This window comes from Pseudochaenichthys georgianus, chromosome 6, assembly GCF_902827115.2.
Source record: "Pseudochaenichthys georgianus chromosome 6, fPseGeo1.2, whole genome shotgun sequence".
Classification (NCBI taxonomy): Eukaryota; Metazoa; Chordata; class Actinopteri; order Perciformes; family Channichthyidae; genus Pseudochaenichthys; species Pseudochaenichthys georgianus.
In genome coordinates, this window is record NC_047508.1 from 12,905,074 (window position 1) to 12,922,020 (window position 16,947).

At 40.9% G+C, this 16,947-nt stretch overlaps 1 protein-coding gene across 2 annotated transcripts in view; it reads right to left on the reverse strand.

Annotated features, from left to right (window-relative positions):
* Positions 1-147: 147 nt before the first annotated feature.
* The window catches only part of aars1 (alanyl-tRNA synthetase 1), a 28,514-nt gene continuing 11,714 nt past the window's right edge, over positions 148-16,947 (reverse strand). For both annotated transcript variants that reach the window (XM_034085120.1, XM_034085121.2), the window contains exons 11-20: positions 16,671-16,815; positions 16,412-16,590; positions 15,621-15,734; positions 14,058-14,264; positions 10,862-11,046; positions 5,438-5,546; positions 4,280-4,393; positions 3,996-4,202; positions 2,749-2,862; positions 148-981 (exon numbers count right to left, since the gene is read on the reverse strand). In XM_034085120.1, coding sequence (XP_033941011.1) covers positions 802-981; positions 2,749-2,862; positions 3,996-4,202; positions 4,280-4,393; positions 5,438-5,546; positions 10,862-11,046; positions 14,058-14,264; positions 15,621-15,734; positions 16,412-16,590; positions 16,671-16,815 — 1,554 coding nt within the window. In that variant the 3' untranslated portion in view covers positions 148-801. The remainder of the gene's footprint in view (positions 982-2,748; positions 2,863-3,995; positions 4,203-4,279; positions 4,394-5,437; positions 5,547-10,861; positions 11,047-14,057; positions 14,265-15,620; positions 15,735-16,411; positions 16,591-16,670; positions 16,816-16,947) is intronic.

The window sequence follows — 16,947 nt, forward strand, 5'->3', positions numbered from 1 at the left end:
TCATTTTTGTTCAGTGATCCACATCGAATGATCCGTCTAACCTTGTGGTGTAATTGATAGTTGATATTCAGCGTAAAGTTGACTTTCCTCCTGAAATGAATCACCAACACTATGATGTCATCACCACTCAAAGGAGAGAGGCAGACATGGAGCATAACCAGTTGTTTTTATTCCATTCCCATAACGTGACACTTCAGACATGAGACAGCTAAAAGACATTTTGCATTCGACGTATTCTTGTAAGCAAAATTAAGTTACACAGATGAATGATTTGACACGTTCATAATTATTTTATAAAGTTAATGAAATATGTTTTACTACAATAAACCCCATGTCTTCTTACATGTCAGATAATGGCTTGTTGTTCGAAAAGCAAGACTATGTTACAGCTAGTGCGTGTGCAACCAACCACAGGGGAGAGCTCAGGCTTCTGCTCTCACCGATGGACTCACTGTTTACAGATCAAAGGACATGCAGTGCCTCAATCCTTTAGAGCTGGGCTGACTTATTTACATCTCTTTCCAAGGCTAAGATTAAGAGTTAAGTTGATTTGCAGTTTAAAGCAGCCAAAACCAATTGGGCTTTTGGGGATTGAATTAAATAAAGGGTTATCGTTTACTTCTTCAAGAGGGAGAAGAAAAAAGGAGAGGAAATGGACCGAGGAAATGGACCAAGGAAAGGACGACGTGTGGTGATTTCTAACTCGGTTAAGACCGTTACCTTATTTCCCCTTCACTACTCGAACTATGTTTGCAACCTAAGTCTCCTCTCCCCACCTGCCACACAGCCCCCCCTCTCCTCTTAGTTCTCTCCCAGTTTAAGCTGTGCAAACTGGTTGGCCATCTGCAGCGCCTCCTGCATGCACTGTGTGTTCTTGCCCGTGGCCTGAGCGGACATGTCCTTGCCGCCTCCTTTGCCGTCCAGCAGGGGGCACAACTCCTGAACCCACTCGCTGGCCTTTAGACCGCGTTTAGCCACATCCTGAAGAGAGAAGGAAGGTTTAGGGTTAATTAGTTTGAACAGGGATAATTCACCCCAAAATTACAAATACCTACTTATCTGTTTATGTAGTGCTGTTAATCAATCTAGATTATGTTGGTGTGTGTGTGTTGCGTCTTGGCAACAACAGCCATAGCCTCAAAAATACAATTGAAAAAGTAATCAGCAATGTCAACTCCACAGACCTTGTTGAGAGCAGTTCAACTATGTGCTTTCTACCCTGTCGCTGCATTGAACGGAGCGTGCATCTCGCAATGGAGAAGAGGCTCGAGGTTGTAACAGCACAAGATGTAAACATTACAGCGGAGGTGATTTTTTTTGGCGCTTTGAGAACCGCCAGGCAGTGCCATGTATCCTTTTGTGAAGATACTTGTGTAGTAAATATTGCATTTATTTATAGAAGAAAAGGGAAATAATAAAAATTCTTACAGTAAAATTAATTTCTAACTGTTTATTTTGCGTTTTGCCTTTTTTTGGAAATGTAATTAGGGATAGAGAGACTAAGAGAAAACAAAAGAACATTATTTAAGAAGGGCTGGATTATTTACACTCTTACCATCATTGATTTACCTATAAATCAAGATTTTATTTGTATAAGTATCAGTGTATCCTGACGCTCCTGACTACAGTGAAGAGTAAAAACTAGGGATGTAACGATATACCGAATATCGCGGTAAATAAACGTCGTGAGACTAACCAAATCTACCGCGATTTTTTTTTTAAATTAATGTTTAAAAAAAAATGTTAAACACTTTTTTTTTTATTTAACCAGGTGGTCCCATTGAGATCATCAATCTCTTTTTCAAGAGAGACCTGTCCAACATGGCAGCAAGTAGGTTACAACATGAACATTAAACAACAGAACAATAAAGGACATCGTATTTACAGGGCTAGATTTACGGTGTTATGCCGTGTGTGCATGCACCTCGCGGGAGCGCGCACAGCGTAAAGCAAAACCTCCCAGACATGTGTTGATCTGTACGGCAAAGTACGGTTTGGAAACTATATCATTTCCTTTTGGAGGGCATGCATAACACGGCATAACACCAGAGCCTCGGGAAACGTTGGCGCTGTTCCGAGTTTGTTCTAATCTGTCAAAATGACAGACTGCTTTCAGATTTTTACATCATTGTTAAATAAAATATTCGGTTAACGCGACCACTGCGGTCCCAGCAACATCAGTACCAAGCGAGAGAGTTCTTTCCAGAGCAGGGGATATTGTAAATGCCCAAACATCCCAGTTTATAAATACCTGGAAATGTGGACATTCTCATATTCCTAAGTCTGATGATGCTTGAAAAACTAAGTTACTTGAAAAACTAAAGTGAAACTTGATTTATTTTATTGCAGGGTCTGATTATTAAATGTCCTTGTTTATTTGTGAGATGCAGTGGCACAAAGAAAATGCCTACTTTGTTTGGTAGTACTAAGGGAACAAAAACACTGGTTTGTCTGTTACTGTCACTTTGTTTTTGACACTTTAAAATACTGCTATCCCAATAAAATGCTGTACAAATCAGATGTATTATGTAATAAAGAAACATTTTCCGAGTAAAAAAATGTTATTCAGTATCGCGATAAATACCGTACCGTGGACTTGTTATCGCGATATTATCGTACCGTGAGTTTTTGGTATCGTTACATCCCTAGTAAAAACATGTTGTTTTTTGTTATATTGGGGTGTACTGCCCCTTTAAGACATGGCCCTGAATGGCCGTCGGCATCAGACTGAGTGAGTGGACATGTTACCTGTGGGACTTGACACAGGCAGGTGATCTTGCCGGCTTCCGGGTCTACAGTGAAGAGCATCGCAGCGGTCTGAGGAGATTGCGACTTCAGCAGCTTCAGGGACTCGTTCAGGGCCTGAGAGAAGGAGAAATATAAGGAGGAAAGAAAAAAGGCAGATAGGAAAGAGTGGGAGGGAGGCAGGACGGTGAGATAAAGTCTCCTCATCAGCACTATTGATGTCTCAAGGTCAGAACTAATGGACCACGGAGCTGATTTAGTCCCATGGCAATAATAACACAATGAGATAAGTTAAGAGACGCTCTGAGAAAAGTGCAACACTGCAGAGATAAACTGGAACTTAATACGGTTTGTAGTTTTTGGGAGTTTGAATTATAGATTTCCTCTTCTTCTACTTGGACAAAGTTGTATTTAAAGTAGGGATGCTCCGATCGCCAATTTCGGGGCCGATCGCTGATCGCCGGAATCAGACGGCTGATACCGATCGAGCGGGCGGGGCCTAAATGGAAGATTTAAACATCACTTTAAATCTTCCATTTAAAGTGATGTTTAAACTCAGTTAATGGAGCTCATTCACTGGAGCTTCCACAAACAACAATCAACTTAATTATTACATTCAAATGATGTACATTATTCAAGTTTACATTCACTTTGGAAAATAACACGGGAGAAATGAGCGGAAGCGCTCTCTTTTCCTCTCTCTCCCTCTCTCTCTCTCTCTCTCCCCCCCTCTCTCTCTACAGCAGTCAGTATCTCATGCAGCTCACTGATCCAGTAATGAGTGACCCGACAGTGAAGAATAAACACATTTATAACTAGTTTAGCTTGTTCCAGAGGTAGATAAAATAGCTAAGTGTGTTTGGTGTAACTCTTGTGTGTTTCGTTCCGCTCACCGGTCCGTCACAGCGGGCGAAGCTGCAGGATTTCTGCTTCACACACACACGTTGCATACCGCTATTTTACTGTCTTTTTCGGACACCTTAAAATAATGCCAGACCGGTGAAGCCATTTTGGCGAGCTTGTTTTGCCGCACACAGAGAAAAGTGTCATGTATTTTACGTCATGCGATCGGCTCTCGCGATCGGCATGTTTTGAGAGCACCGATCGATCGGTAGAGAGTGAGTATCGGCCGATCGGAGCATCCCTAATTTAAAGTGAATTAGAAGAATATACAAAAAAAGGTAGAAATGGCTTTGTTTGGAATTCAGTTACATTCTTTCAGTGGACTTCTGTTAACAGTTCTTGGTTACCTTAGCTGAGGCCCCGGTCTCCATCTCCATGACGAGCAGCGCTTGGTTGGGGCTACTTTCGATCACCTCCTTGGTCTTTTCCAGGACTCTCTTCTGGATGTCAGCCTTGTAGCTGCGGTCCAAGTCATCCATGGTCTTCTTCAGGCCCTTCAGGGATTCCCTCATCTCGTCCTTCTTCCACTGGGAGATCACCGCAGTGCCTATCAACTGCAGAGAGGACGCACGTGTTGGTACCGTCTCACAGAGCTGCACTGGAGGCTTCTGAGCACAAAGATGCCATTTACCTCCGTCATGTCGGCGATGTCCTTCTGGATGTCCTTGTTGGGGTCCGTCTGCTGCTTCACCTTTTCTCCCAGTGCGGACAGAGACTGGAGCAGGGAGTCAGCTTTCCTCTGAGCCTGATGGATGTGAGACAGAGGCAGCATGAGCAGTGGAGCAGGAGTGAGATGAGGCAAAGATCAGGGAGTGAAGGGAGTAGGGATGGGTACCGAGCCCCGGTATTAAACGGGCCCGGGGCTGAATTATTAAAGACCGTGGTACCGTTAAGCTCCGACGTTATCGGTCTTTTTATCGGTACTGGAGACATGTAAAATATATGTCGTATGTATTATTGCTACACAAACATTATATTGTATTTTTAGTGTCACCAACTCCGTTTCTAATACGCAAAAAGACTGCAAAATGCGTCTATGATTATTCTGAGCAATTTGTCTAAACATTTAGCAAAAGTGCACCACATTCAGACGGAGAAATGCACCGGGTTCGACTGTCGTTCTAGTAGCTCTGTCGCCCAAAACACTGTTGTTTCTTTTGATGTGAAATATTATGTATTTAATTTAAATAAAAAGCAATGTTAGTTTTGTTCATAATTTATTTAGTTAGTTTACCTTGTTTCTTTCACCAAAAGAACCGATAAGAGTACCGATAAGCGTATCGATAAAAGTAGTAGTAGTACCGTTAAAACCTTAACGATTCCCATCGCTAGAAGGGAGACATTAGGGAAGAAGGAAAAAAGGAAGAAGAGCCGTGGAAGCAAGAGGAAAGAAGAAAAGAGGAGGATCAAACAGCAATTGTTGTCTAAAAATAGTAAAGATGAATTTGTCCTCAGGCCAAGAGAGAGAGAGGGGAGAACTTCTACATGTAGCTCCAAGTTCAGCATAAGACCAAAACAAGCTTCATTAAAGGTTCATCCCTGGGCTTTCTCACCAGGGACCAAATTCAAATATCTAGTCCCTAAGACTGAGATCTAGTTAGGGGTTTCAGTCAAAGGCAGCAAGAAAAGCACCAACACCGCCTGAAAGAAGTTGGACATACACTGTAGGAGAATAAATGTAGCTTCTTTAAAATGCTTGCTAAATTATTTTCTATGCAAGTAGAGGTAGGGTAGTTGTGTCAGATGGGCATAAAGCTTAAAGCAAGTGCATGCGTGTGTGTGTTCTGACCTTCTGGGCCTCTGTTCCTGTCACAGCAACAATGCGGCGGATGCCCTTAGCGATGGCCTCCTCTGAGACGATGACAAACGGCGCGGCGTGACCCGAGTTCCGCAGATGGCTGTGGATAAGAGAAACCAACAGCACGTTACACAACTGTGGGAGGCAGATAATAAGAACAGCGGTTAGGGGAAAGGAGGACATTACAAAAAAAATAAAAGGGATTCTTTGAAGAGGGTGCGGATTAGAACATCAAAGATAACATCAGGAAGAACTACAACAGCATACTAAAGTGGAATCATTTCAAACTAAAACGCCGTGATTTAGTTGACAACCAAAAACAAGATAAGTGCAAATGTCTCCTCCTCTGCCTGAATCAGGATCAACTCTTTAGACATGCAGGGTTGTTTTCAACACCTTAGCACATGAAATGCAGCTCGGAAATCATTCAGACAGTAACCGAATATACTTGCTGTATTTGAGGCATTCAGGTGAATTTAACAGCCAGGAGCAGACGCTGTTAAAGTCAGTGCAGCACGTCTAATCACTGGATGTAGCTCTACAAACTGTTCCAGGCTCCGACTGCACGCGGCTGTTTCACAGTAAAAACCCACAGATTGCATTTCCACTTTGTCAGACACTTGTGAGAACTGTTGGCTTCGTGCAGACGCAGACATTTCTTTAGAAACTGCAGGTTTGGAGTGGAACATGCGCCGTATCATTAATCAGCAATGCCATAGACGTAACCGTGAATACACAATCAAAGCAGCAGCTCATGTAGCAAAATCGCTAACAGGTTAAAACTGTGGTCTTGTTCTGCTAATTTACCAAGCTTCAGAAACATATTCCACTGACAGCATCATGATGAATGCAGGGTTCATATACTTTTTCACCAATGATTTTCAATGACCTTTCCATGACTTCTCAATGACCTTTACCTAATTTTCCATGACCAAAAAAAAGTTACCACTGAAAATGGTTTATTTTAACATGGAACAGGAAAATAAGGTCTGCATATGAAACATGTAGTGCCTATCTTAAACAAATCAAATGGTAGACTTACTAGCTTCCCCATGGAATATCGGTTTAGGGATAACAGAGGATTTTAGAACAACTAAAGCAGCAGGTAATAATAACAGAAATGCCAAAGATTCACATCTAGAAATATATAAAAGCATTTATTTTAATTGTGTAGCAGTCAGTTTATCATTTTGGCAGCACTGTTGAGCATTTTGAAAATGTATTTTCATGCCTCTGTGCAAGGCGTAGTCTTTCTATCTTTATAGCCACTGGTGTAAAGTAACTAAGTTCATAAACTCAACAAGTACTATACTTGGGTACAATTTGAGATACTTGTACTTTATTAAGTATTTCAATGTGTTGCTACTGTGTACTTCTACTCCTCTACAATTCAGAGGTAAAGGGTGTACTTTGACTCTACTACATGTATTTAATACCTTTAGTTACTTTACAAAAGGTGGATGAATAATGTGAAATATAATCAAGTGTTGAATCAAACTTTAGTTCCACCTGGAGTAAATCCACAAGCTACCCTGCAGTCTACAAAGTCATTCAGACTAGCTGCACCTTCACCAGCTTTGAGAACACTTTAATGATCAATCATTATAAAACACATCATATATATTATTCTGAAATGCACCAATCTGCACAAGGACTACTTTTACTGTCGCTACTTTCACTATATTTTGATGAGAATACTTTTCTACTTTTACTTGAGGAACATTTTGAATGCAGGACTTTTACTGTAACAGAGTATTTCTACACTCTGGTACTTCTACTTTTACTCAAGTACAAGATCTGAGTACTTCTACTTTTACTACAAGATCTGAGTACTTCTACTTTTACTCAAGTACAAGATCTGAGTACTTCTACTTTTACTCAAGTACAAGATCTGAGTACTTCTACTTTTACTCAAGTACAAGAGCTGAGTACTTCTACTTTTACTCTAGTACAATATCTATACTTATACCCAGGGCCGCCCCTCCCTACAGGCCAATCACGCAGGCTGCATGGGGCCCCGCCTTGCGCAGGGGGCCCCGCCTTGCCCAGAGGGCCTCAGCTGCTGTGCGCAGTTCTCCGCACACCCCCCGCTGACACGCGAGAGTGAGAGGTGACAAGGGGAGCACGTCTGTAACCCGACAACGTTGCAATGAATCGACATCTGACCAATCACGGCTTTGATACGGCCCGAGTGCAGGTGAAGAGATGTCGGTGAAAAGACAGTTTCAGTCCGGCGCAAAAAAGAAAACATGAAGAAACTAGAGCATCACTCGAAGGTGGGTTATTGTATGAGTCAAATGTACAACTTGCGAATGTTGTATAAGTGAAATTGCCAATTGCCATATTAAAACATCAGCTGCAAATCACGACATGAAGAAGGCAGTCTCTGCATAGCATATAGGCTAATGGAGATGCAGTTATTTCCAGCATTCTTTATTTAACATTCATTCAAGTATGTGATGCCTTTTATCTGCTAATGTACAGGAGGAAGAGTGATAAACTGTCTGTCTAGTTGGCTTACATAACAGTTAAAGTTTACAGCTAAAAAACAGGCAAATTTTATGTCAATTTGCACATTTCGTGGTGATGCTCAGCCTCCCCCTTAACTCCTAACAGTCATCATCATGTCAACCACAACACAGAGAAATAATGATAGAAATGTGTGTGTAGTTGTTGAAACATTGCTGACAGAGGGAACTAGAATACAGATTTAAGAAATATCAGTTTTTGAGCATGTCATAAGTTTTGCCTTGACTATATTACAACTATATTATAATAAAAGAATATAGTATTTATATTATTGAATTGATGATGATTTTTATTATTATTAGAAGTAGTTTATTTGCATTAATCATATTCTAATCTTTTTGAGGCTAGTATTTGGCAGGAAATGCAGACGTATTCACCTGTAAACGCATACTGAACGACGCACATTTACCATTTACCTCACTGTATACAAAAGTAACTGTGTTGATAATAATAATAAACAGGAATTATATTTGCAAAGTAGCCTACTTTGTTTTCACTCCTGCATTTGATACTATCGACCATGATATCCTATTGCAAAGACTAGAGCACTTAGTTGGCATACAGGGAACTGCTTTAGGCTGGTTTAGGTCCTATCTATCTGAACGCTCTCAGTTTGTACGTGTTAACGATGAATCTTCCACGCAAACCAAAGTTAGCCATGGAGTGCCACAGGGCTCAGTGCTCGGATCTATTTTGTTCACATTATATATGCTTCCGTTAGGCAATATTATAAGGAATCATTCTGTAAACTTTCATTGTTATGCGGATGATACTCAACTATATTTATCAATCAAGCCTGATGAAATTAATCATCTAAATAAAATTCAAGCCTGCCTTAAGGACTTAAAAACGTGGATGACCTTAAACTTTTTGATGTTAAACACGACCAAAACTGAAGTTATTGTACTTGGCCCGAAGAATCTACGAAACAAATTATCTAAAGACATACTAACTATGGATGGCATTAATTTGGCCTCCAGTGAGACTGTAAGGAATCTTGGTGTTATATTTGATCAGGATTTATCTTTTATCTACTTCCATCTACGTAACATTGCAAAAATCAGGCATATCTTGCCTCAAAACGATGCAGAGAAACTAGTCCATGCATTTGTTACTTCAAGGCTGGATTATTGTAACTCCTTATTATCAAGGTGTACCAAGACGTCAGTCAAGTCGCTTCAGCTGATTCAAAATGCTGCAGCTCGTGTACTAACCAGAGTTAGGAAAAGGGACCACATTACTCCTGTTCTGGCTGCCTTACACTGGCTCCCTATCGAACACAGGATAGAATTTAAAATTTCTCTTCTCGCCTACAAAGCCCTTAATGGGCAGGCGCCATCTTACCTTAAAGAACTCATTATACCCTACTGTCCTACTAGGGCATTGCGTTCCAAGAATGCAGGGTTGTTGGTTGTTCCTAGAGTCTCTAAAAGTACAATGGGAGCCAGAGCCTTTTCTTATCAAGCTCCACATTTGTGGAATCAGCTTCCAGTTTGTGTTCGGGCGGCAGACACCCTATTCGTTTTTAAGAGTGCGCTTAAGACCTTCCTTTTTGATAAAGCTTATAGTTAGGGCTGATTAGATTCAGCCCCTAGTTTTGCTGATATAGGCTTCGTTTGTCGGGGGACATCTTACTTCTTCCTTCTCTCTGTCTATACCTGTGTACTCTCATGTTCCGATTAACCCAGCTTCCCCAAATTTCTTTCTTTTTGGTGTCTATATACGCCGGGATCCGGAGACATGGATGATCCTGCGGTCCTGTGTCCTGGATCGCGAGCCCTGGATCGCGAGTCGTGGCTGTGGTCCTGGATCATCGGTCCTGGATGGATATCCTCGTGGATTCATCTTCCTATTATACACACATGCATTTCCAAACATTTGGACTACCTATTATGCAAATGTATTATCTTTTCAATTTACACACGGCATCTATTGCACGTCTGTCCGTCCTGGGAGAGGGATCCCTCCTCTGTTGCTCTCCCTGAGGTTTCTCCCATTTTTCCCTTTAAACTGGGTTTTCTCCGGAAGTTTTTCCTTGTACGATGTGAGGGTCTAAGGACAGAGGGTGTCGTATGGTCATACTGATATTCTGTACACACTGTGAAGACCACTGAGACAAATGTAACATTTGTGATATTGGGCTATATAAATAAACATTGACTCCTGTCGGTTGGGGGGTGGGGCCTCATCTCACAATGTCGCTTGGGGCCCCAAGTTGGCCAGGGGCGGCCCTGCTTATACCACCTCTGTTTATAGCCTATGAAAAAAACTATTAGAAAACGAAGGCTAAAGCTAACGTTACCAGATAGTGGCAATGTATGCTAGCTAGCTCAACGATTCCTTAAATGATATTGCGACAGAAAAACTTTTCAGTGCACATCACGCTCTGCCGCTCTTCTCTGAACACCTGAACGGCCTGTTCTAACAGCTGTTCACCAGCGGTGCAGTCTGTGCCACAGTGACTCCGCACAGTTAACGAACGCACCGTAGATAATGTAGCTGACCCTCATCCCGGAGCAGCAGATTTCAGCCGGCCCGACAGGCAGGAAGACTCGAGCACACAGCTCGCGCTTCATATATTAAAAAATAACACCATGTGCACATAACAGCTGGCGACCGCAGATTATTTCGGCGATTAGATAAAATGTAAATCAAATTTGACGCAACTTTACATTTCCATGACTTTTCCAAAACTTTGGGAAAAATATTGTTTTCCATAACTTTTCCAGGGCCTGGAATTTGCATTTTGAATTTCCATGACTTTTCCAGGTTTTCAATGACCGTACGAACTCTGTGAATGTTATGAAGCATGTGGTTTTCAACCCCTGTCACAGGTCAGCATAAGAAATGCAAGACAGCCATGAAAAAGTAAAGCATCACACTCACGTTCCACCACAAAACTCGATGGAGGTGAGAGAACCAGCGGTGCTCTCGGGGTTCTCCAGCAGCTCCTCCACGGGGATGCCAATGGACACGACTCGGACCGGGTCGGGGTACGTCTCATCGAAGACGGCGCGCAGACCCTGGATAGCCTTGGCTTTTGCTAGTGGGGCATCCATGGCGTAAACTGGCTGGAGAAAGCAAAGTGTAATATTTAGAATCATTATTATAATCAGGGTTAAAGGTTAGTTCAGTGCCTCATCACCTTATTAAGAGACATTAAAGAGCTCCTATCATGCTATATCAGACATATAAAAAACATATCTATGATGTGTTTTGCTCAAAATACCAAACAGATCATGCATTTTAGACATCCCTCTATTTCAGCCCCGTTAGAGAATGGCTGATTCTCTGCTGGCCCCGCCCCCTTTTGAGCAGCTGGCACACTGTGGCCCCGTCTCAGGTCGGTTCAATGAAATCCTTGCTTCCCTCACTTGTCGTTTCCCTGCGTCTAGTCCCTCCCACCAGGGAAGCACGGAGGGACGCAAGGAAACCACGAGAAGCAGGGAAATTAGTTTTAAGAGCAATGGGACGTCCTTTCCTCCGGAGCGTCACGTGAAGATGACGCTGCACAGCTGATCGTCTGACAGCAGCCAGCTCTGTCCCCGTTATTTCCACACACACCCCCGCCTCTGTTAGTACACATTTACTGACACAAACATTTGTATCATCTGTTGCAGACCCCAATAACTAAAATAAAATAAGAACTCATTCTCAAAAAAGATAAACGCCATTCTTAAAATGTATAAACGAACAATAGTTTGATTAATATTGATTAGAGTGCACAATAGAAATAAAATAATTGAGAGAAGAAAAAGAGATATGTTATCTATCAAAACCCAGTTAGATTAACATTCATTGGATTTCACACTTTGTTTGTGTGGATATTAGGGGTGTAACGGTACACGTACCGAAATTATTCGGTACGGGCCCTTCGGTTCGGTACACGTGTGTACCGAAGTGTACCGAACGAATATAACGTTAAACGTAAAAAAATTGAGAACGTGAACAACTTCTTGAAAGTAATCTCGGGTGCTGCGTCGCAGCATTCAGAGTAATTTGCTCCCATTGTGTTCAACGCATCATAGAGCGAGCAAGTAATTTCATTGGACGAGCTGGTCAGAGGGATGCGTTCAAATGTAGTCAGTAATTTGTGGAACTGTCGAAATGGTGAACGCAGATAAAGTTGAGCTCGAAAATCCTCCAGCATCATTGAAGTCTCCGGTTTGGGAACATGGTTTCGCAGTTACGTACAAGGATGACGGACAAAGACAGGTGGACCGAACCAAAGCTGTTTGTCGGCATTGTTCAACTAACATTGGTTACGCGGCTGGCAATACATCAAACTTGCACACTCATTTGAAAAGGCATCACCCAAACGTGAATATCACCGGTACCAAAAGAAAAAAGGCTGAAGTGCAAACTCCCGCTAGCATTTAAGCCTCCACCACTCGCAAAAAGTTCAGACCGAGCCAAAGCTATTACAAACGGCAAATATCCTTATGTTGCCATGTTAGCAAAGCGCTACCTGGCTGTGTCTGCTACCTCTGTCCCTAGCGAGAGGTGTTCTCCACAGCAGGAGACATTGTTAGTGCCAGCTGATCTGCCCTTTCAGCAGCCATGTGGACAAGTTCATCTTTCTTTAAAACAACATGAAAATACAATGACAAGCAAGTCCTAATGTCAAACTGGCTGCTTAGGTACTAGTACAGTACAGTACAAATACAGATTATTTCAGTTCATCGAAAAGCTGCACCTTAATGTTTATTTTATTATATTTTATATTTATTTGAGTGAATATTCATAGTTTAATAATAATTAAAAACCCAAAACTAATATTTTATGTTTTGTGAGTACTAGTACAGTAAAGTTCAAATACAGATTATTTCAGTTCATCGAAATGCTGCACCTTAATGTTTATTTTATTATATTTTGTATTTATTTGAGTGAATACATTATTCACAGTTTAATAATAATTAAAAAAAAATATGTTATGTTTTGTGATAATTTTTTCTGCTGTACCGAAAACGTACCGAACCGAACCGTGACCTAAAAACCGAGGTACGTACCGAACCGAAATGTTTGTGAACCGTTACACCCCTAGTGGATATGTAGCACATTAACATTTTAATAGCACTTAATGATTGACTGAATGGAAATGACAATAAATGAAAATGTAAAACGAAAAAAGCGATCATGAAAATGTTTCCAACAAATGAATAAAATGATTTTTGACCACTTTGTTGTTCAGATATATCACATATTTGTAACTAAATGATACATTAATTGAAACAAAACACGGTATAAACTCAGGAGTGACTCTCGTGAGGTTCATGTGTTTTCTTCACTCCACTGGGAAACTGCTCTCATGTCAAGAAGCATGAGATCAGTGCATGCACTGCATCGTCCAATCAGTGAGCGATACACAGTAAGGGGGCGGGGCGAGTGTCGGAGGATGGACTGGTGGTTCCTCCATTATCGCTCCTCCATTATCGCTCCTCGATCCTCGGTCCTCTGGCAGAAATAAGAGCCATGGGACGCTACTCAAGATGGCACAGACAAATCAACTTCCGGTGAGACCGAGGACCGAGGAGCGAGGAAATGAAAATAGTCGACCTGAGACAGGGCCTGTGAGTTCTGTGACGAACAGGCTGTCTGCTCTGCTCAGATGCAGCTAAATGCTGCCGTGATGAAACGCCATATCATGTTCCAAACCACTTCAAGGAATATTTCTGAAACAGTATGGAGCTCAATTGCTTCTTTTCTTGTGGGTTTACTACAAGGTGAGTTCCTTCTTTTATTTCCTTTAACACATACTCTCTCCAGTACAGGTTTCTGATAGAGCCGTTGGCGTAAAGCCAGCCAATATTTCTGATATTGCGTCATATCGGCGGCAAATCTGGATCAGCTCCGTTGTACCCCCGTTTTTAGAGATTTGGGTACGGAGGAAAAGAGAGAGGGTTTCGTTCCCTGACTCACCGGGGATACATATTTATGTATAAAAGACATCAAAAAGTACATTTTGCATGATAGGACACCTTGAAGCCTTTATTCTGTGTAGGTTTTAGCAGAGGATGTTGGATAGAATTGTCACTGATGCATCAGAATCATTTGAAAAAGACATGTGAATGTTCCCACTAACCTTTGCATCTTTTATCATAGCACAAGCGATCTCCTCCGTCCGGCGGACCTCCCCCGTGCTCAGGGCGCCTTTAGCAGTGAAATCAAAGCGCAGACGGTCGGGGGCCACCAAGGAGCCCCTCTGGTCTGCCTCCCCCAGAACCCCCCGCAGGGCGAAGTTCAGGATGTGTGTGGCGGTGTGGTTGCTCATGATTGGCCTACGACGAGCCTGGAGAAAGTATATCAGCAAATACGTGTCAGATAAACAGATTTGATACCGATGCTAAAAAAGTGGAATAAACTACTCTAGGTAACACTTTATAATAACAATCATTATTACTTTGTAAATTGATTTGAGTTCATAGTTATTGTAATTAAAAAAGTTATTGTAATTAAAAAACAATAAAAAGGATAACAAATAATGTTTATTAGTCATGCTCTAACTGATATTGTTTTATTATATTATATATATATATATATATATATATGTACTATTTATATATATATATATATAATATAATATAATAAAACAATATCAATATATATATATATAGAATCATAGCTGACAAGACAATAAAAAAAGAATTATTCAATTTGTATAAGTGAACTATTATCAGTTTATGGTTGCACACATTATATCATTAAATATACTATATTAAGCATATATTAGTGATTAGCCAATGGTTTGAATTTTTTTTAGAAATTGTTTGTAAAAACAAACATTTTAGATATATAGATGGACAAGAAAGCAATCATTTTATTTAGGCAAGGCAAGTTGATTTATATAGCACCTTTCAGCACTAGGCAATTCAAGGTGCTTTACAAAAATGAAAGACATTAAGAAAATGGCATTTAAAATCAGTCATTAAAAAGAAAAGCTAATAAAATAAACATTAAAATATAAAAGTTACAGTGCAGTCTAAGATATGAATAATTCAATTATTTCGGTTCTTGATTTTTAATTTATTCACAGAACCTCCCTTTGGAAATCCGAACATTTCCGTCCCGATTGTTAATTTAGACCGATTGTTTTCACCATGTTATGCTCGCATGACATCCACAATCGGACCCTCAGGAGGGTGTACTAGCCCCCTACTCTGCTCTGCGTTCCATAACAAAGTCTTTAAGTGTTACCAAAACACTATTTTTCACCCGTCGGTGCTGTGATACTTGTTCCTCAGTACAAATCACCTACACACTGATCGTAAACCCTGGCTACGACGGATATCCCAAATATCCTACTTTCGAGCAGTCCCTCTCATAAATGTCATTTACTCTAAATACATTAATTTATTTATTTATTCTATCAAATAATGTTTATTGACAGTTTACAAACCAACTTTAGCCATTAATTAAGTGTCAATCTACGTAATGATTACAAATGTTTGGTTATCATTAACAAACACTTGGTTATGGAATATAAAATGGTATAATGTGTCTAATATTTAACTCGTAAAATAACCTTAAAAATAGCATTACTTGCAATAAAATTGGCAACTATGAATTAAGCATACATTAATGATGTTCTTTATATAGTTTTCCCAAGTGTTGATAATAGATTTCAAATACTGAGTTATGTTCTCACCTCGTCGAGGCGTAAGGTGACGCGGTCTCCGACCTTCAGAGTGCCGTAGACCGTCCCCAGATGGAGAACATAACCTCCTCGAACCTGCGTGTTCTTCACCGTGAACTCCATCCGCTGCCAAGACAGGAAAAAAGACGGATAAGCAAAATGTTCGGAATTGTCATTTCAGAAGTCCCGTTAGTTTAGTTACAAAGCCGGCTGTGATAGATGGTGTGTTTTTTTTTTTATCCATTTTAAATACATTTTGAAGACCCATGCTTCAGATTTGGACGTTTTTTAAGAAATGTTGTCGTATACAGAAGATAACATATACATATACATATACATTAGCAGAAGAAGTGCCTTTAGCAAGTTTGAGAAAAATACCAAAACATACAAAAGAAAAAAACTAAGTACCGACATTTGAATGGATTTTTTTCTGACATGTCTTTTGACAACTGTGAAATGAAAGTGTTTTCACGCCATCAAGGGTCTTACTTTTGAGACTACTTGCAGTCTTTCATCTGTTCTCCTGTCCACACGCTGATATTTCCAACTGACATCATGGTCTTATTGCCTGCAGCTATCACAACCCATTTAAACAACACTGACTAAGTGGCAGTGTTTGTCATTACTCATACATTTAAAATGAACAAAAGGTGAATTACTTTTAGCTTTGGAAGAACCTGGATTTGTTTTTAAATGCATAATTATCTATATTAACTTTAGTGAAAAAAGCAAGCACCAAATCTCATCATATTTTCACAAAACTCTCAAACAGCCTCAGTTGTCTTCATTTGTATTGCACTTACATCCTCTGTGCCGTCGTCCTCTCGAACCATGTACCCCTCGTCGAATGTCTGCCCTCCCTGCTCGGCGTAGAAGGAAGTGGAGTCCAGCAGCACGCCGCACTCCTGACCCGTGGTCACCTCGTCGCAGAAGGCGCGGTCGCAGCGCAGAGCCTGCACCGTGGCTGAGGCCTGCTCGAAGTCTAGACACGCAGACAGGAAGAGAGTGAGCAGTCATTCGTGTGACCTTTAAATCTGCCTGTTGAGAATACAACCCACGTACTGTAGTTGCCGTTTTCCTCAGACGTGTATTTGTGTTTGGAAGAGTCGTCTGTGGCGGGGATGTTCTTGTTCCTCAGATCTTCAATGGCATAGATGTCCAACATGATGTGGTCCACGTCTCCTGCGCCCTTACCCTGGGACTTTATCTACACACACAAAGTCATTGGTCAGTTATACACACAAACTCTACAACAATTGAACACAAGTCAATTTATTTACATGAATGTGCGACATTTCTTCTCAAAGCAACAATACTCCTGACAACATTACAAATAAAA